The sequence below is a fragment of the Corvus moneduloides genome, chromosome 1 (genome assembly GCF_009650955.1).
Source record: "Corvus moneduloides isolate bCorMon1 chromosome 1, bCorMon1.pri, whole genome shotgun sequence".
Classification (NCBI taxonomy): domain Eukaryota; kingdom Metazoa; phylum Chordata; class Aves; order Passeriformes; family Corvidae; genus Corvus; species Corvus moneduloides.
In genome coordinates this window covers 42,661,882-42,683,273 of record NC_045476.1, presented here as the reverse complement: position 1 = coordinate 42,683,273, position 21,392 = coordinate 42,661,882, and the positions used below count along the sequence as shown (strand labels likewise).

Genomic DNA, 21,392 nt, shown 5'->3' with positions numbered 1-21,392 from the left:
CCACGGCAGTCATGATAGATCCCCACCAGTGATAGCCTGTGTCTAGGAAATTGTACTGAAGAACCCATACAGACAATCTTTGAAGAATATTCCTTTCATTTTATTAACTGAATCGATATGGAAATCTGTTTGCTATACACAAAAACTTCCACACACATATATGTATCTCAATCTTTCTTTAATAACTTCTTTGGAGATTCTCTAAAGGTTAACTAGTGTAAGGTTCTTGTTTTCCTGACAAATGAAAATATTCAAGCTACTGCTGTTTTGACGTTGTTTGGTTTTTTTGCTTTTTTTGTTTTCCCTCTGTACCACCCAATTCCATAAATGGCCAGGCCTATTCTCAGATTCCTGGATCCACCAAATGTCAGTCTCTGGGCTAGTTTCCAGAGCATAACTTTTCTCTGTTCAGTCTGCCTAAATCCACCCCGTAAACCTGCAGTTCACACACGTAAGATAAAAAAAAACGAAAAAAGAAAAAAAGAATAGGGGATTTCTGAGGTCTAGTGAGCAGCTCAGCATCAACTCGAGAGTAACATGGAGATCTTTGAAGTTCACCCTCTCCACCCTCGCTACCAGGCAGACCTTTATTAGGGATTTATATCGCTATGACTTAGAGCCTCTGGGAATCCGAGATTGTTCAATGCCTCCTGAAAGCTCAGAGCTGCTCAAGGTGCAGGGCCGTGGAACACGTCATCAAGTGGAACGTGAGGAGCATGGGGACATTGCATCGCCTTCCCTATCGTTCCCTGCCCTCGACTCGACCCGCCCCTCCCTTGCCTTGCTTTGCCCTGTGTTCCCCTTCCTTCCCTCCGTTCCCGGCGGTGCCTCAGTGGCTCCCGCGCCCGCCGCGCGCTGCCCCCCCCCCGTCCCCCTCACGCCGAGGCGCGCGCCCGGCTCTGCTTCGCGGCCCGGCTCCGGCGACGCTCCCTCCGCCGGGACGGGATCTTTCGACCAATCGCCTCCCCTCTTCTTGAAGGCGCCGGGCCCGCCGGCCAATCGCGACCCGCCGTGCTGCGCAGTGCGGGGTTCCCTGGCGACCGCTTTCGCCCGCGCCGTTGCCATGGGCACGGGAACGCCCCGGCCGGGCCCGCCCCGCAGGGTCTCACCCCAGCACCCCCCGGCCCCCGGCAATGAAAACAGAAGTGGTCTGAATAGAGTCCAGGAGATTGTTTATTGCTTTTACCAACTTTCTGAAACGTTACAAAAGATAATTTTATTCTAGCAGTAATTAAAACAACACAAAAGGCTGAATTTTTCACATTAAAGACAAGTCTGAGAATTGTGATTTCTGTATAAACTGAATATTGATTCTTGAGTTGGAATAATGTTTTCATTTGTTTTGGATTTGTTTATAAAGTAATAAAACGCCACTGTAATTAGAAAAGCAGTCATAAAAAATTCGAACCATACAGTATGTAATCACATTTCAAATAAAGAGTATTAAAATCAAAACTGCAGTTCAGCTGCAGAAACTGAACCTGGAAGACACCTTTGCACAGGAGCATCAGCAACAATAGAAAGGAAAATACTATAAATGATGTGTCTTTCCAATAAAATCATTTAGAAAAGTATCAATTTTCAAACTCATTCATTATTCCAAATAAATGTCAACAGATACTAAATTCAATATGGAAGTGTCTTCAGGTAAAGTTCAATGCCAACTACAAAGTCCTTTAAGTTTTCACTAAAAACATTATAAAATAAAATTGACAAACTTACTGAGCAATTTGCTTTATTTATAGCGCTACACTTATGCTGACTCAAAGCTGTGTGCATCTACAGTATTAAAATTTGCCATAAAATAAATTACTGTTGGTATAAACAAAGTATTTCCCATGTTTTACTGTACTTGATAATTTTGTCCTAGATGAGTAATTAAAACATTACTAATCATAAGAAAGCAAAAAGAAAACTAAGCTCGCTGTGGTGCTCGCCTGACAGATGACATTTGTGAACTGAAAGTCATGAACCATTTACTTTATGATTTACAGAACCTATGTACAAGACAAACTCTTTAGAGCGGTGCAGGCTCTGCGACGTGACATCCATTTGTTACAGATATATTTTACAGCCTGTCAAACCCCCTTTGCAAAGGGCACGAATTAGGAAGTGACCATATAAAGACAGAGATGCAGGTGAAGCAAATGATAACTTACGGGAGAACTTCCATTAAATGCAGAAAAAATGGTCAAGATACTTGGCTGAAAAAGATCCCAAACCATTAGGGCACCAAGTGCTACCCTGACAGGTTTTATGATGACAAACTTGGCAATTTGGAACATTTCAAGGAACAATCATATAAAATATTATGTTATAGCTGCAAAATTAACCTAGGAGGAAACTCTCGTTCACTTGGGCATATGTAAACAGAATGAAAACATGTCACTGTAATACATATGAAAATAGTAAGAATGAGTTTTCTAGAATATAATTTAAACATAAAACTGCATTTTAAGTGATACATTTTAGATGATAATTTAAATGGAGTGGTCAAAATTAAGACCTATATTTAATGTAAACATTCATATTTATAAATAAATTAGAAAAAAGAAAAAAAGGAAAAAGAAGAAGGAAAAAAAAAAAAAAAAAGAGGGACTTCCTGAGGTGGCTCTGCAGCCAGGTACACAGTAGCAACTAAGCTCCATTCCAGGAAACCAAGGCATCTATAAAAAGTGCAGGGTTGTACATTTTCCTCTAACTGTTGGAATGGAAATCCATTGGCGTCGTTTTTACAGGGCTTAAGCCCTATGAAAAAAAAAAAAAATCAGTGCACAGCAATTATCACTGCTCTTTTGCATCCATTAAGGCAAAACATGTATCTACATACAATAAACTACATTCTTAGCTGTTTTAATACTACGTGTGATTTTAAAGCAGAGAAGGTATAAAAGGAGCAGTGAATCACTTAACCATACATTATCAACAGGGGTTTATGCACTTAATACCAGACCTTCTCCTGTTCATATGGGAAGAAAGTGCAAATGTAACTATTGCCCAAGAACACTGGAACTAAAGGTCACTGTAAACTGGTTTGCAAGTCATGGTATTTCTGGCACTGATTAAAATATCTACACAATTAAATAAATACTGTGATTAGACTTGTGGGGCTTTGGTTTTGTTTCCTTTCAACTTTACTCAAAATATACCCACTTCCTGTAATATTGACTGAAACTTAACCCTTCTGAAGCAGAAGCCAAATACAAGGTGTGCAGTACCATGGAACCCTGATTTCCAGCATTAAAGAGTTAGAAATCCAAGAAGCTTCTAGTAATTTTTTGGGTCTTTGGAAACTGTTGCAAGACTGTGAACACAAAGCGTAAAATACTACTGAGAGGACAAAAGTACTGTGTTGTGGGTGATGCTACATAAAATGCTCAAAATATCTCTTCCCTCCATGATTCAGAGCAAGAGGTACTTAGTAGTCAACTACTGACATGCAGATGGTGCTGTGTGGGGTTTTTTTAAATAAGGTAGAACATTTTGAGAAACCATGTGCTGTAGTTTCACTGTATCTCAGTTTGATCAGAGGGAAAACATGGGTTATTTTCTGAAAGAGCATGAAGTCAAACTAAGGCACAAGCTACACTACTATCTAAGAATGCAGGTCATTACACAGTGTTGGTCAAACTGGTAATGCAGACCTCACTTGCTTTGCCACTGACCTGAGCCTTTGTTATGACAGTTTGGATACCATTATTTGTATTGCTGTACACTACGATTTCCTTTCTTTAAACTGTCTTCTCAGAATCCAGTCAAATGAAAAAAGGAAAGAAAAAAAATGTTATAGAATTGCAGCACATTTAAAGGGAACAGTAACAGTCCATGTAGTGTAAATACTATTTTTAAATGTTTCTATTTATTCCCACTGATTGCTTTATTTTTGTAATATACAATTACCTTCTCTACAGGTGACACTTGGCTGAAGAGCACCAAAATTCCACCCCAAGTGGTAGTTTCAGATAAAGTCTGCCCTCCTCCAGAATCAGCTCCTTTTGCAATAGTTGAGAATTTTATCACTTGGTCCATGGTAAAACTCCCAACTCTGCCAAAAGCAGAATTAAGTAAACAGCATCTTCTAATATTAAATGAGCACAGATTCTAATTAAAGCCATTGTAATGCATCCAGAAAGGGCTAGTGGCAATTCAGAAGGTAAAGATATAACATTGGAAATTAAAGCAAAAAAAAACTAAGGCATAAGGCAAAAAAGAATTAAGAATGGACACTGTGCAGGTAAGTGATCACGATTTTCATTTATATATAAAATTCTCATTATTTCAAATATTATAATGTTAAACACTAGAACTTGAAAATGTAAGTACAATAAATGCACTGACTGCATCTTTATCAGTGGAGTCCCCAAAAAATCCCATTTACTTTAATAAATGAATATTTATTTTTTCAATTCATCTTACATGATAAAAATTTATACTAATTAAAATAAATAAAGTGTTTAAAAATAAGTTGGTGTGCTATCATATATGCCCTTTACAACGGAGAGGATCAGAACTGTACATACAAATACCACAAGCAATTAGTAATTCATAAAATAATACTGATCACAAACCTATTCCAGAATTGAACTACAGCTAATTTAACCAAATACACAGTAAATTTAAAGATTTATTAACCAGGAAATATATTTGATGAAGGTATGAAATACTCTAAGATCTTAGAGGTGAGTAAATCAGATTCTGAAAATCTATGGGAAAAAGTGTAAGCAAAAACAGGAAGAAAAGAATTCAAGAGTACTGACGTGGTGAGTACTTATAAATTCCTATAGACCAATTGCTGCCTGTAAATCCAATTTATATTGTGTAAACATGGAGTGTCCAGAATGGAAAATACTGACTTGGAACTGTAACTACCATTACTGCACTCATACTGCTACTGGACAATAATGAAAACTCAAGAGAATTCAAAACAAGAAAGAAAGCAGCACACCAGGGTATTTAGATACATTTTAAGGCTTAACTAACCACCTGACTTAGGGCTCTATGCCATTTCTGTAGAATAGGAGAGACATAATCCAGAAAACACTAGCATGGAGTGGAGACATAAAACACAGTAGTTCTTGTCAACAGCACATTAATATTTGTTCTATGAAACCATGAAAAAGTATACCCTGCAAAAACAAGCACTAATTGCCTGCATGGAAAACAAAACTTTTGTAGCACACATTATAAACAGAGGTATTGCAAAATTTTAAGCAATGTGGACCAGTAATCATCAGCAAAAGCTGATGTAACTTTTATGCACATATTGATTATTGAAAATAATAAGCATTCATTACAGTCTTCCTATTTAAAAATGAAAATAAAATTTCCAATAAAATAAATAGCTGAAGTGTGATTACCACTCATCTTATTTGTTGGGAAAATCTTCGCATTATGCAAGCATATCTACAGTGCCCTAAACAATGGCAGAAATTAAATATATGTTGCTCCTTAAATTGGAAATCACACTTCCATGGTATAATATCCTACAGTGATATATATACACACACAAATACACGCAATTCCCATTGGTTCCATTCTATAAAGATGTTTCGGCATCCACGTATCTCACAACACGTGAATTTTCCACTTCGATTTTCACACTTTCTGGTTTTTCAGGGCTGTTTGAAAACAAAGAAGAAAATGTAAGGTTTGGTTCACTTTACGAAAGATTAAATTTCAAACATTTTATACTTCACAATGAACACTGAAAGTATTTACATAAGGATGCTTTGATGATGATGCATTTCTGTTGCATTCTAGTAATTGTTAAATACTTTTCACAGGAATAGTACAAACAAAGAGAGAAAACACCAACATCTCATCCATAAATACCATATCTAATTCCACTGCTTTTATTGATTAGAAACTGTTAATGCAAAGCATCTTTAAAAACAAACAAACAAACAAACCCCCAAGACAGCCTGCAAAACTGTCTAATTAAAAATATCAAAAAACACATAACAAGCAATATTACTAATACTTCTTTATTCTTGGGCAGGGAAACCATCTGTTCACAAGAATGGGAGAACATTTCAGTCTGTTCAAAAGGGGAAACCACATTTCCAACAACAGCAGAGGACAGTAAGAAACCTGTGTAAGTGTCCATTCAAGTGAAGCAGAAGACCCTAAAGACAACTGACACTCTTAGGGACACAGACACTGAACAGTCCCTGACTGAAGGACAATAAGGAATGTCCCAAAGTAGTTGCAAGTCAGTAGAAGACAAAATGGAACAGCATAACAGGGAGGATGAGTTTCAAAAGAGATGACACATCTGTAGAGTTGCTCTTTAAGGAAAAAAAAAATATCAGAAATTCATGCAAAGAAAACTTCTGAGTCTCCTCAGAAAATACAAGTGTGCTGGAACTCCACAGAGTCTGTAAACTAAGCAAGATGGCTGAGGTAGAAAGACAAGGAAATCAGGATCAATTCAGAAAAGGCAAAAAAAATTAGAAACTTATCTTCTTAAAAATATATTATTTTATATATATATATATATATATATAAAATAAATCATGCCAACCCACACAACATGTCATCTGGAATTATAGAAGACATGCTTCCTTCGGATTGCATTAGTATTTGAATATAAATCTGAAAAAAGCAGTGCCTACAGAACCATTTTTAGCACAGCACTGTCTGTCTGTCTGAACCACCAGATGAAGACAGTTATGCAGAAAAACCTTAGCAGAACTGATATAGGTAATTTACTGGGAATTACTTTTGACTGACCAGTAGTGATGTCTCTGAATCTCAACAGCCTGAAAAGAAAGTGTAGCAAATACCTCAAAAGAGCAACCACTTGAGTTAAGGTTCAAGAAGCCTGCCTTTCAACATTTTCCAGATTAATGCAATATCAGACTGCCAGTTAAAAAGCTGGTTTCTGGCACCAGTAGTTTTTATTTTCCATTTGTGGTTTTAGCAAGTTCCCTACCAAGATGGAATTTTTACTGTACTAAGCTCAAGCAGGGTATTCCATAGAATCAAAGGGAAATATCTTACAGCAAAACATAACAAATAGATAGTATAATAAAGGCTAAGAAGACCAAAAACCACTGCAAACCAGTCAGATGCCTGATTTGCTAGTGTTGCATATAATTCCATACTAACTCAACCTACTCAGGAAACAGGAAAGTGAGAGAAAAAATTGTACTAACTTATAACTGCCTGAAAACCAAATCTCAACATCTTAATTCTCCTGGAAAAAGACATACAGGCCTGTATCTCTTCAAGCCTTATATACCAATGGCTTCCCAATGGCACTAGAGTCATCCACAAATTCTGTAATGGCTTTCTGAGAATTTAGCAAGAAAGATTAAATAAGGAGGGTATACTGACACACATGCTCTATTATCGCTTTAATGCCTCTATTATTTGTCTTCTTGATGGTCTTGCTTGTGTGGTACTCAAGTTTTAAAAATGTTTTAATTAAACATGTGTTTAACATTTTAAAAATGTTTAAACAATACACCCTAGACATTCACTGGAAATGGTGCCTGCACTGATGAGTCTCTCAAGCTTTTCCTCTTACAATACCTCAAAACTCTGTCTCCTTCACCCTTGACTGACCTGCTGTCTGGCCAAAACAAGGCATCTTTCCATGCCTAGTTCAGAGCGATGCATGTGGTGAACAGACAGATGACATACAAGTGCTAAGTCACTACTAGTGTTTCCAAAAGTACCACAGATGGCTTGAACAGAGCCATGAACAGAGAGTATGAACACTCCAGCCTTGGACAGAGTATGAACACTCCCTCCTCACCATGAACGTTTTCGCTGAGATGTAATTTTATACAAAACCTGACAATTTTGTATCTCTGAAATATGTCTTCCTCCGACAGAATTGGCTGAAAGGGATCAACCAATAGAAAATGTATACAACAGACAACAGAATTGCTTAGGTTTAGTTTTCTGAGGCAAACATGCCCATTCTCCCCTTCCCTACATAAAAACTACTAAGCAACAGCTGCATGGATGTGGAACAGTCCACAGATACCAGTCCCTATAAATTACAAGCCTTTCAGGAAGTTGGGGATATTCCACTTAAGTATTCATGTTTTGGCTTGTTTTCCTTGATAAATTCAGGGAAATTCTTCCCTTGATAGATTCAGCCAGACAGGGAAGAAATTAGGATAGAATAGCAGAATGATTCATCACACACAGACTTTGTTCTTTGACGGGGAGCTCACGAGAGAAAAGGCTACTGGCCAGCACAGAAGATGCGTGTGAGTTTACAAGGATTGTTTACAGCACTGAGGACTCATGATCTGTCCAGGTACTTCATTCAAGTATATTTCATATTCACTGAAGATAGTATCTGAGACAGGTTTAATTTTTAGATATTGAAAATGAGTTGAGGAAAAGCAAACCAAGCAACCTACCCACCCACAAAAACATAGGGCAGATCCTAGGGCAGCACAAAGCAACAATGAAAGTGCTGGACTTACCTTTTATTCTCAGGGGCATTTGTATTGTTGAGGATCAAACCACTCCCATGCTCATATACACTCTAGTACTTAGAAACCCTAAGCTCACCAGAGTAGGAAACACTTGTATTAAGCAAATAAATAGTAATTTTAAAATTACTATTTAAAATAATATGTTTAATAAAATAGTAATGAAATAATTCCTTGTAGAAATTGATAAACTTCAAAGTAAAGAGGAAAAATTAATCTCAAATTCTAAAGTAAAAAGTCAGTAACTCAGATTTATAAACCACATATACTCGTTTTTTTTTAGATACATTTCAATAAATACAAGTACAGTGCTAAACACAAGACGATAGTTAGACAATGTGTGAGTAATTATAGCTACCTCAGGTTAGCTCTGGTTACTTTGGCATTCTCAGTATTCATGGCAAGAGCCTTCCACTGTGCAGTTTTGGCCATTTCGTCTGATATGTTTACAACTGAGGGATCAGTGCTAAAGAACAAACATACTTTCTGGTTAGTATTCAATTCCTTGCAACACTATTATACTTACTGTCACTCATCATTTACATCAGTTGTGCCTTCTTTCAGTATTTACACAGCCACAAGTTGAGTTCATCTTTTAAAAGTATACTTCAACAAAAAACTGAAAATTTAACACACTAGCACTACCATAATTACATAGCATCTCAAACCAGTTTTTTACACAGATACCAGTAATATATTGAAAATACTTGAAAAGTAACCTATACCTAACTTCAGAAAATTATTTTGCATGCCCAGAAATAATGGATTGAATCAAACTGTTGTGCTAAGGGTTTCACGAATCAGTTAAAACTTTAATCAAGAGCAAAAGAGCAAAGGTTAATAAGATTTTTTAAATTCAGGTGAAATTTGAAACTACTAAAAATCTAGACATGCAAATTATCTGGACAGATGACAAGTTTGTTTTTTTTCTTCCAAAGCCCTTATTAGACATTTTGCAAGGTTCTTTTGCCAGACCACTCCCCTCTCAACTGCTGCAGAAGATAAGTTTACCCTCAAAGATGGTAAGTTTTTAAAGCCTACTTCCACTTTTGTCCTCCACACAGTTACATGTACAGCAGACTTAGGTGTTGCCTGTAGGTCTGTTTTCTGTTCTGTTGCATATTTAAACTTCATAATCTACCCCAGGTCATCTGTAAGTTTTTCAAACGGCAGAAAAAACTTTCAAAGCCATTTTTCCTCAGGGATCCCCACAAGATACAAGGCAGCAGAGTACATACAAAACACATGCACACACAGTTGATGAAATCACAGTTCTACTGTGAGAGCAATTAGCAACTCAAATATGTTTTTTCAAAAAGCTTGAGCATTTTCATTTGAGTTGCTTAAGTCTGATTAAGCCTGCTCTCAGAATAGACAACAGCACTCGGCAGGAATATCTGTCTAATCCAAATTTCTGCCTATTCCCAGCTCTCATCAGGGTATATCTGGTACTACCCTAGATCCATAAGGAAGGCCAATTTTTAACCTAGGAACCCTTATTATTCGAGAGGAAAAGAAAATGTGTAAGCTATTTATCTGTGACATCTTCAGGTTGTGTTGGAATAGTTGAGAGTATCAGACAACTCAGCTAAATACAACCCCAGTAAGGGAGACACCAACTGAAACAAAATGCCTACAAAAGCTGAAAGAATTTCCATGACTGGAACTCCAGTACTTCCTTTTCTGGAAGAGAACCCATTCTCACATTTATGTTCAGAAAATAACTTTTAGAAGTAAAAATGGCTGCCTGTAAAACAGATTTTTTGTACCACAGAAATTACTGACTTCAGCCCTCACTTAGGTAAACCAAAGAATTACACACTTAGATTTCTTCTGAAAAATCCAAGTGGCTGGTAAACACATGGCTCAACTGATGCTATTAGTTGCTTAATGCTCAGTATTTCATGCACAGTAGCACACAAATATTCTGTAGAAACTGACCAAGGACGCTTCTTCACCTCTAGTACAGCTGGTCAAAATTGAGTCATCTGATCTGTTCAAGATGGTCATGTAAATTTATAATTAAGATGCAGTTTTAACGAACAATGCAATATAAAAGTACTAATGTAGCACCATGAGATAGATCTTCATATTTCCTAATCATGGCTAAGTTACAAGCTCAGGGAAAAAATTATTTCAACTCATACACAACCAACTTAATATAAAGCAAATTACAGCATCTGATACAGGAACCTTTAACAGACCAACATTATTTTATACCTGTATTTCAGGCTTTTTACAGGAAAATCCAGATTTGCTTCTCCATATGCAAGGTGTACACTGTCATTGTCTGAAAACATTCTCTCTGCTTCCTGTAAATTCCAAGTAAGAAGTTTGTAAAATTACTCGCAGAGCAGAAACCAAAGAAGTATCTCATGCTGACAGTTATTCCATAGGGGTAAGAGGCACTTCCCCGTAGGTACCACAGTTGAATGCAGGAGACAGAGCTTATGACCTTTCCTCTTAGAAGTGTTTTACTAAGACATGGGAGACTGGGGAAGGAGGGTGTTACAAGCCTCGCAAGGAATTCAAGCTAGGTGGTGTACAGCAAGGCAGGACTTTTATAGAGAAGTTACAGAAGTTATACTACTGTATTACTAGTAACTAGCAGTTGCTTTTTATGACAGCTTCACAAACACACATGAGCAAAATGTCCCTGACACTATGAACAGTTTTGTGACTGATCTAAGCAGAATAAAGAAACCCTACTCCACTATGTCACTCTCCCTCTCCTTTCTCTCCATTTTCTCTCCTTCTAATCTGATGAAAGACAAAAACCCCAACTTTTTTGTGCTAACAGCTGCTTCTTTCCACTTTGCTTGCTATTCATCACAAATAAGAATCATAGTTCATAATAGCATAATTGAAACAGTGACTTAATTCCTTAACCACCAGCAACGGTTCCTCTAATAAAAAATTTCCTCTCATCAATGAAGAATTTCAAAACGTGTATCTGGTATATAAGGTCATATGCTCAGGTCACATAAAATTCTTTTAAATTGCTTTAAGTATTTCCTAATAATTTACAACATGCTCAGTTTGATTGTTTTCACACTTACTTCTTTCTCTTTTATCTTTTTGTCATCTTCTGTCTTCTTTTTACTTTCTGGCATAAGATCATCAAGCCAGCTAAGCTCTTTTTTGGTGAAACATAAATCCATGAGCTTGCGAATGAACACTAATGCTAGAACCTAAAGGGAACCACAGACGAAATACTTTATATTAAACTGTTTAAATGAACAAAAAAAGCACACACACTTTCGGTACACTTAGAATCTCTAACTGAAGCCCTTTTTCTAGTACTAGATTTTATCTTACCACAAAGTTAAATCATTTCCACTTTCAGTAGCTAGTCACAACTGAATTGCTTATTTTCAGGAAATCATAAGTCTTTGTGTCAAAAGTGAACAGCTTGTACTACAGGGTTTTTTTTTTGTTTCCTTCCCACTCCCTTCTTTCTTAGGGCAGAAAACATCTTCTGAAGAGATCCTGAATACATGGAGTCTTGTTTTTTTATTAGCTGGCAAACCAGAAAACTTACCATCATAGGGAAAACAACAGCAGCTGCAGAGGCTTTAATCACCCACAACAAAACTAGACAAGTGAGCTGAACAACTGTGAAGATATGGACCTTCCAGAGTGGCACATAACGTAGATAAATCAGGTCAGGTTGATGTTTGGCAGGCATTCCAAACAGTTTTATACGGTCAAAAAACTGCATGGAAAATAAAATCATTCTTCAGTTAATTATTTTCTGCCTTTCCAGAAGAAAATAAACATTTTTAGGGGACTACAGAAATATAAGCTAATCCCAAATAAAATACTAATGGAGGACACTGAACATTCAAGTGGATGGAACTGGGGACTGTTTTGCTGGTGTTGTCCCCCCCTCTCACTAACAATAAAAAATTCCAGAATATTTCAGAAAATTCTTAGCTACACTACTGAAAGAATAAATAAAAAAGAACTGACAAGACACAGTATTGTAAGAACAAATACCTGAACATGACACTCAGGAAATTATCCTACATGCTATTCAGACAATATGGGATAACTTTACTGTGGCTCACATAATGCAGGGTGTTACAGTTTCCTTTTCATTCAGTGTTAAACAAAAGCAAACTGCTCACTAAAAATCAGACTTTACCTGAATGCCTTTTAATGAAGATACTCCCATGTAAAGAAAGACACCGTACAAAACTGGCATTGGAATAAACTGGGGAGGAAAAAACACCCACAGTTAAAAGTGGAATCAACATAGCATAAGAGAGCAGTCCATATCAGTGAAAGGCACAGACCAAGTCATTTTTTACTTTATATTTTACTTAAGTGAAATCTGAGGGCCTTTAATTGAAAAGAATACATATGTATCATTGAGCAGCAAAAAAATCTAGAACTAACATGGCTATGACTAGGATACAAAAGAGGATAAAAAAGTACTTCTGCCTTGACTGCCCATTCACTCAATTTCCTAGGTTGCAACCAAGATTTCTATTCATGCTAAGTATACTGCTTTATGTTGCTATTTGATAGGAACTGTATCAAGACTACTGTATTCTGTACAACTTCATGAAATTGCCATATTAAGTTTTACTTTTGAACACTTGTGTATCTGGAGCGGACAATACAAAAACCTCACCATACCAACTGAGCTATGAAAATCTGCTAATTATTCAGAGCTAAACTTTGCTCCAGTAAGAAGATCAATTTAAAGCTTATTAAAAATAACATTTACAATAATTTAAATTATAATATATAATAGACAGCTTATGTAATTTTGTACAGTATGATTTTTATATTTTTATATAATTTAAAGCTTACTAAGATAACAAAGTTGTCCACTGGTTTCAGTGGAACTTGCATCAAACCTCTGCAGGGAAGCCTTCCTTGCTCCTGAATTCATTAAGCTTCCAAGTAAAGGACAGCCAAGATACAATGGGAAATCTTAATAAAAACTGCTGCTCTCGAGACTGAACAAAAACCTTTATTTAAACAGTGTGGAATAAAACTATGCCTTAGGGATTCATTACTGCATGTGTGTGTGAGTGGCTAGTGTCTTCACTGTAAGTTCTATACTTTGATCTAGTATCTTCTACTGCATTAAATCAGTACAAATCCACACATGGAACAAAAGCACAGCAATGGCTCTGTTCTCCTTACTTCTTTTAAACAATAACAGTCATTCACACTGAAAAAGAAAAACATTTCTTAAAGAGCAAAGAGTAATAACTCCATTCCTATTAGCCTGGGTCCATAAAAAAAAGTATTAGTTTCTAAGAATCAGATGTTAAAATATGGGGTTTAAAACACTTTACTTCAGCAATCAGCACTTTTAATTCCTGCTTTTGAGCAACAATAAATCTACTTCAGTATTTCTGCTTTTGATTCTGATTATTCGCATTATACAGCTGAGCTCTTGATAACTTTTTGATGAGAGATTGTCAAATCTGAATACTTAATTTTAGCAACTGCTATGGCCTTATTCTTTTCAGACCTTTACATTCTTTAATAGACATGCAAATGGTCAACTATTTAGGATTTATAATATGTAACTACTTATTAAACTATAGCTGTATGTTTACAGGATTATTCTTTCCCATCATCTAAATTTAAGAAGCTACATTTCTTACGAAATTACTCGTGATCTGTCTTTGTTTAAATAGACTTTTACAAAGTTCTTTAAAGGTACCAGCAGTTATGCAATATCTGCACTTCTGGCAACAAAAAGACAGTTCTTTTGTTTCTCCTTTTAACTACTGGATTTGAAACAACAAAGCAGAAGTTGAACAGATTTTAGTAAATCTGAGCAAAAATCCAACTTAACTGAGTAATTTTCTTCCAAAAGAGTCTTTGAAAAGTGACTAGGAATATAAATTAAGAGCTAAAGTGTAATCTGATGCTACAACACAACCAGCAAAATCACCATTACACTGTGATGATGCATAAAATAATCTTGACACTCTAAAAATCAAAGGAAGTTTAATAAGCTGAAGAACAAGAAGTGAACAATGTCATTTCTCCCTTTTAAAGCAATGTTTCTGTTCCTTCTGCTATATTGTATTACTTCTACTCAAGTAACTTTACATCTTTATCACACTCCTTTTCTCTCTTCATTTATGTATCCACATAAAAACCACAGTTTTTAAGTAACATGAACTCAAGAAACTAAAAAAGAGCTGGCAAGAAAATCAGGTAACACGGGAAAAGCTGTTTTCTTCACTACTCACTACATTCCTAGCTGTCTCAGATTTCATTTTCCTGCATCCTTCCACATTGTTTGTATTCAACTAACATCTGTTGCTAAAAAAGCAATTTGAGAATGAGTCCAGGCATATCTTACTTAACATAACAGAACTTCCTAGCATTATGAAATGCTAAATCACAACATCGAAATCAAAAGCACAAAGAAAATATTTTGGGAAAACTGTCTTTTACCTTTAATACAGAGGTCATGAACACTGACATCCCCATCAGCACAAAAATCATCAATCCTGTCACTCGCTGCTCCCGGATTCCCAAAAACTTTGGTTGTTCTCCTGGTGCTGAGCATTCAGATTCAACTTTCAGGCTGTTAACATGACTTATGGACAGGACAGTTGCAGCAACAAACCACGGCAAGCCCATGAGAGAACATATTCCCAACATAATACCAACCATGAGCAGATCAAGATGATAACCACAGCCTTTCTGTAAAAATAAGCAAACAAATAACTTGATAAACTTTCTATTTATATGATATCATATTTCTAACTCAGCAGGTGAATAACCTACAACTACAAAAGTCAGATACTTTGAGAGTGTCCACAAAATTATATTTGCTCTTTATTAGTCCATTTATACATATATTTAGTAGCTGATGGTAATTTCACAAATTTGCAGAATGAATCTGATTTAAAATAAACCTTACGTACACAACATTAGACTTCTGTAAAAATTACTTTTACCTTCAGTTTATGCTCTTTCCTGTTTATAATAACGGCTGTTATTTGTTGATCCATGAAAATGAGAATGGTACAGAGTAAAGCAGGAAGAGCAGCAATCAAGAGTGTCCACCAAGGATTGCCTCCAAGAGGATCTATGAACCATCCTCGGTCTTTTCGGGTGGGCTGAAAAAAAACCCCAACCCATCAACAGTGAGAATTAAATGACTAAAACAGACTGCAGATTTTATCACCACAAACAGCTTAAATGAACAACAGATCATTCTCTTAAATATACATTTAGGTTGTTTTCCAGTGGCTTTGACCAAAAGACTGATTTGGCTGTTGCAAGTGAACATGACATTTATATGGAAAAAAGTAAAACAAATCCATTCAGTTCCTTTATTTTTGTACATTTGCACAAAAGAATGCTTCCCTTTCATATTATTTCAGTAATAATATGAAACATAGTTTCTTCTGTCAGATGAAACATAAATCCAAAACAGAAGAGGAACTACTTGATCAACTGCACTGTAATCAAAAATGAGAAATTTCTCTTTCTATACAACTCCGTTTTTCTACTGTTCATAAAACTGCAAGCATTTTAAAAGTTACATTTTTCAAAAGTTTTTATTTCTTACTTCGAACTTCTCTGGAACAAGAAGCTTAGGAGAAGGTACTCCTACAAGATAGTCAATCAAAACCATGATTACTATGGTCAGAAACACTGCAAAGTCACTGATGGTAGAGCGTACCTATAAAGAAAAGACTTGTGTTAAGCCTTGCTTTTTCACCATTATAATTTGCAAGTCTGGAAAGTCGATTTTTTCCCCCATAAAAGGAGAAGTTTATTTATATTATACTACACCACTGAACATTATCCATTTTTTCTTGTTACTTTAAAATTCAGGGTGCCTGCCAGCATAGTATGAAGTTGCAGAAGACAAGTATTTTGTACAACTGTTCACTCATTTAAAGGTGGTCTACTGCAAGAGGCAAATTACTTCAAACAACTCCATCATCTTCCTCTCCCCTCAATCCCACTAGGAGGCTGGGCCATCACAGCTAGTCCTTGGTACCTTAGGTCAATAATATTCATACATTTCATGTTTTAATTGATAGCAGGTGGATAATTTGCAATACATTCAAATTACCAAAGATAACTTTAGTAAACATTAAAAAGACATTGCGGGGATGAGCTGAGGTTTATAGAAGACCTAACCACTTCATTTTGCCTAGCAGAAGTTACATAAATCACTATAAGAAGAATCATCACATTAGCATCTATTAGAAATAGTAATCCCCTGAGGAACCACTCAAAACCCAATAGACATCAGTAGTTTGGGGAAAGCAATCAACTGTTTTGTACGGCTAGGTGAGGAAAAGAGCAGTAATATTATCTCTACTAATGATACCTGGCAATACCCATTAATGTGCAGAGATGGACTACTTAGGTCCTTCAAAGTTTAGAATACCTTGTTGTAACTCTACCAAAATACAGAATAAGCACCGAATTTTCTGCAAATGATTTCTTTCCTCAAATGTCCTAAATTTTGTAATTATTAAATGATTTTTGGGTTTTAATTTCCTTTCCTGTCTTAAAAGAAATCTCTCAAGACAGAATTCAACTCCATTAAATTACACTGAGGTATGTATTACAAGGTAACAATAGTCTCTAATCAGAATTACCTTAGTTGGGAAATAGCGTTTGGTCTTGAATTTCTTAAGGAAAGAGGAGAGGAAAAATGTTGCGAAAAATAGTATGACAGACCAGAAGAGAACATCTGGAATATATGGTCCGTGATGGCCACAAGCTGATCCACGAAACACACCATGAAATTCTAAACATTCCTGCAAAGAGAAAAACTCTTCATATGTCTATGTTTTACTCATTCAGTGCATTCAACCAAGCTTCCAACTTTTCTATAATAAACACACTTGAGAATGTTCATAATTCCAAAAAGGGGGTTCTTTCCTTTATCACTACCTCACCCGGAAAAAACCAAACGTGTGCTGTCTGTTCCAGAAGAGCCACAGTAGCCACCACTGATTATTTCAGGATGCCAAAATGCTGGGAGATGCCCAAGAAGAAAAAGCTTATTTACAGTCACAGTACTCCTATTCTGTTTTACAAAGCATTGCAAGATTGCCCAGGAAAAGCAGAATATCCAACATCGACTTTAAGCTAACGAACATAAAAAAGGATCTCCTCAGTTTCTCCCAACTCTTTGACTTTGTTTTGCTCAGTTAAAGGAAAAAACATACTCTTATAAAATAAGATTATCCAAACTACAAAAAAAAGTTTCTAGCAAATCATAAAGAATGGATTTGAATAAAAAAGGAAAACAAAGTCAGATGATACCTATCCAAAAGACTTACTGAAATGCAAAGCAAAAAGTTAAAGTAGACACATGGAGTACAAATAAACAACAAGCCAATAAATCAAGTAACTGGAAGCAGCACTGCCCCAACCTAATTAATTAATTAATTTATTGAAAATTTAACTTATGACAGAAATTCTTGCTATTACCAATCTACTTTGATTATAAGATAACACCAAATCCTGGATCAGTTCTGTCTCTCAGGTAAGACTAAAGATACTTTAGAGGATGAAAAGGCATTTAAAATAAATAATAAATATAAAGGAAATACAAAAACTAAGTTCAAAAGAAACTGCCATCCTAAGTGATTATGGTAAACTAGGAGCCATTGGTAGCACATAAAAAGCAGTACTACTACAAGTCAAGTAAAGCACTGAGGTTTTACATGGAACTTCTGCTGTGACATTTCAGTGTGAATGTCTAAGCTCAGATACAAGGGGAGCCCATACGCAGCTCTCCACTGCCATTTTAGACAGCCTCAGATGGCCAAAGTAGGCACACAACCCAGCAAGCATAACAAAAACCACAGCAGATCCAAATCATTCAAGATGTGTGTGGGAATCAGATGCCTGGGTATGCAAAGTGGCTGCACACAGCTGCATTTATTCCACTGCAGACCACCCAAGAAACTACTAATCAGCAAAAGCGTTTCTCCCCAAACACCTTCCAGAGCACTTCCACATGGTAACTTTCCTCCTCTTCACCTACCCAGAAAATTAGATATTGGTATAAAATATCCACTTCAGAAGTTAACGCTTTCAAGCCTATTCCAAACAGTTATTTTCAATTTCCAGTAATTATTTTCTTCCAAACAAAGGTAGTTCCTTTGATTGTTGCAGTTTTATACCAACATCTAACAAACTAATGAAACATGTTTGCTGCCACACTAACTACAAATTCCATCATCACATCATATTAAAAATATTTCTTTCAGAAACTGGAAGAAAGCAAACTCCTGTTTATTCACTGCATCTTATTCACCTGCAGAAAAATGACTGTGGTGCCTAAGAGCATTAAGGTAGCTACCTCAAGCAGACATTTACATTAGCATTTACTTCCCTGGACTCACTTATTTAGTCCTACAATGACTGTTTAAAGCCTTATGGAAGAAAAAAGAGAGTTCAAAAATACAGTTTTAAGGAAAACAGTGCAGGTTCAATTAAAAAGAGAAATCAGATGAAAAAATATTAATCAAAACTGGTACCATGCAGGTATTTATTTTTTATACACATGTACATACACACACACAGATACCTACACACAGCTTTCAGATACTCACGGAAACTGTAAGGTTACTCCATGCTATATCTTCCCTAGACATATTCATACTCCTCCACACACGCAATGTTTCATTACTTGGTTTCTCAGGCTCAGAACACACACATCTGAAAGGAAGAAAAAAAGTTTATATGCTTTTAAGCCATATGTGCCAAAATGCAGCAAAGTGAAGCAAATTCAAAAATCCTGAACAGTTTAAACCAGACTTTATCCCAAACTTCTATGGAAGAAGCAGAGAACAAGGCTTTTCCTTATATCAAATGGCCTAGGACTATTGGGAGGGTGGCAGAAAAGAAGAATCAGGTCGCCCTCAAGTAAGACACCATGTTTGAGTATGTAGTGAGCTAACTGAAGATATAAATGCTTACAGTGCTCAGCTTTAAAGCGACTGTATACATACTTTTTAGCAATATTTTTGTAGAAGTAAAAATGCCCCTCCCTATTGCAGCATTCTGCAAACTTGCACTGTGGAATCCTTCTGTCAGGCTGACAGAAGTACACATCAGATTACAAAAACCCCCAAAACACAACAGACTGAGTATTGATTTAATGGGATGTTTTCAAATAAAGCTAATCAAGTACACCAACTGGAAAGCTTAACATGTAAACATTTATGTAGAAGAGGAGAAAAAGGTAATAAGCAAGAAGTAAGTCTCCTTTTTCTATGAGATTCACTGAAGACACTGAAAGCAACCCTAATGAACCATGGAAGGGAAGCTCTGCATCCTGATAGTGTGAAGGTAAAGAAGGACAAAACTTAACGTGCACGGGCAAAAAGAACCTAGATTTGAAAAGCACAGTGTTTGGGGAATTTTAAAAATACTAGGTAATCAAATTTTCTTTTGTTAACTGAATTCTAAAGTAATAGCAAAAGGAAGTGAGAAAGGAGTGGAAAGCTGTAATTCCTACAAAGTAGTTGCCAACACAGAATCATCAGAAGAGAAAGGAATTGCAACCATAAGCACGATGTGACAGAATGCATCATTAGTTGTTGGTAAAGGCAACAACATAAACAAGCATGCTGAAGGAAAACTGACAAATTTCTCAACAAAGGCAATGAAGATAAAGTATGCCACCATGTAGATAAGCAGAAATCCAGAAAAAACCACGGAGAAAAATGTAAGAGTATTTGAGATTGTCTTGTGGCTCAATTAACCGAACATGCTTGTTCTGCACCCTTTTCCCCACTGGAAGTTACAGACTGGGGAGAAAAAGAAAGTGAAAGGAGGAAAAAAGCAATTGTGAACAGCTGGATCCCCTACAGCTTTGTGAGAGAAAAAATACAGAACAAACCCAAGCTGAACACTGTGGCATGTCCCAAAAAACGTGTGACACCACAGAGCTAAACCAAATTAAAATCCCATCTTCCCCTCTCCACCCTCGTGGCCTGCCTGTGGCAAAACACAATCAGGTGGCAAGTGCCAGAAGACCTACAGTACAGTTTCTGCCAGATCAGTGAATTTACCATGCTCATACAGGAGTCCAGTGAGGACCCAAAGCCACTGAAACAGAGGGATGAGCAGCCAGTAGAAAGGGGAAAATAAGGAAATGAATATATTCCCACAGCCCACTCCTGGCAACGTGGCCTGCTCTTAACAGCTGTTAAGACAGGAAAGTGAGTGTAAATCTCCAGTGTGAACAGAATACAAGAAGCAGTCTGACAGGGTGTTTGCCCTTTTCCCCTGAAGGAAAGTACTGAAGAAACACTGAATGATTGTAAAAGTGACCAGAGATCTTGGAGGGGAAACACAGTAGTCCAAACCTGGTTTGACACTGCTAAAGGTCATGCTGTGTGCACGATGATCACTGTCCTGGCCAGGCAGAGCAGCTGCCCAGGAGGACAGTGAGTCCTGCTCTCCAACTAGGGAAAAACTGCCCAGTGCAACAAGCAGGGACTCTCACCCCAAGTGCATGGACATGACCTCGTTGGGGGTCCCTCACCCATATTTTGACCACACAGGTACAACTAAAGCTGGAAGATGCACATCTCCAACAGGAAGGCAGCACTAGCATTTATATGATTTCATTTAAACGACGAGAAATTAGCAGTTTTTCTGAGCAACAGTAAGCAGGATCTCCATCTGGCAGGTGTGAGCTGGCAACCCAATTCATCCTATTTCATGAAACTACACCTCCTAGAAGTAGCAAGGCAGAAATCCTGTTCTGACCCTTAGTAAAGCTGCAGTTAAAGCGGGCTTTGTCATAGCCCCTTATCCCTTCCAACCACCCATAGCTAACACAGAAAATTCAATTCCACAGCATCCTGAATAGACTTTTTCTGAGGTTTCTCATGCCCATACCACCCTTAGCATTCCTCCTGCCCTTCCTGGAAGTGGCACCCACTGCCATTCAGTAAA

The 21,392-nt window shown here is 36.8% G+C and overlaps 1 protein-coding gene across 9 annotated transcripts in view; it reads right to left on the bottom strand.

Moving 5' to 3' along the window:
* Positions 1-1,155: 1,155 nt before the first annotated feature.
* Positions 1,156-21,392, bottom strand: part of SLC4A7 (solute carrier family 4 member 7) — a 94,008-nt gene continuing 73,771 nt past the window's right edge. For 8 of the 9 annotated variants that reach the window (XM_032107675.1, XM_032107694.1, XM_032107702.1 and 5 more), the window contains 11 exons: positions 19,037-19,142; positions 17,066-17,227; positions 16,018-16,131; positions 15,401-15,562; positions 14,892-15,143; positions 12,604-12,672; positions 11,998-12,171; positions 11,516-11,647; positions 10,677-10,768; positions 8,815-8,922; positions 1,156-5,618 (listed from right to left, as the gene is read on the bottom strand). In XM_032107675.1, the coding sequence (XP_031963566.1) occupies positions 5,537-5,618; positions 8,815-8,922; positions 10,677-10,768; positions 11,516-11,647; positions 11,998-12,171; positions 12,604-12,672; positions 14,892-15,143; positions 15,401-15,562; positions 16,018-16,131; positions 17,066-17,227; positions 19,037-19,142 (1,453 nt within the window). In that variant the 3' untranslated portion in view covers positions 1,156-5,536. The remainder of the gene's footprint in view (positions 5,619-8,814; positions 8,923-10,676; positions 10,769-11,515; positions 11,648-11,997; positions 12,172-12,603; positions 12,673-14,891; positions 15,144-15,400; positions 15,563-16,017; positions 16,132-17,065; positions 17,228-19,036; positions 19,143-21,392) is intronic. The other variant, XR_004239942.1, reaches the window with a different exon arrangement.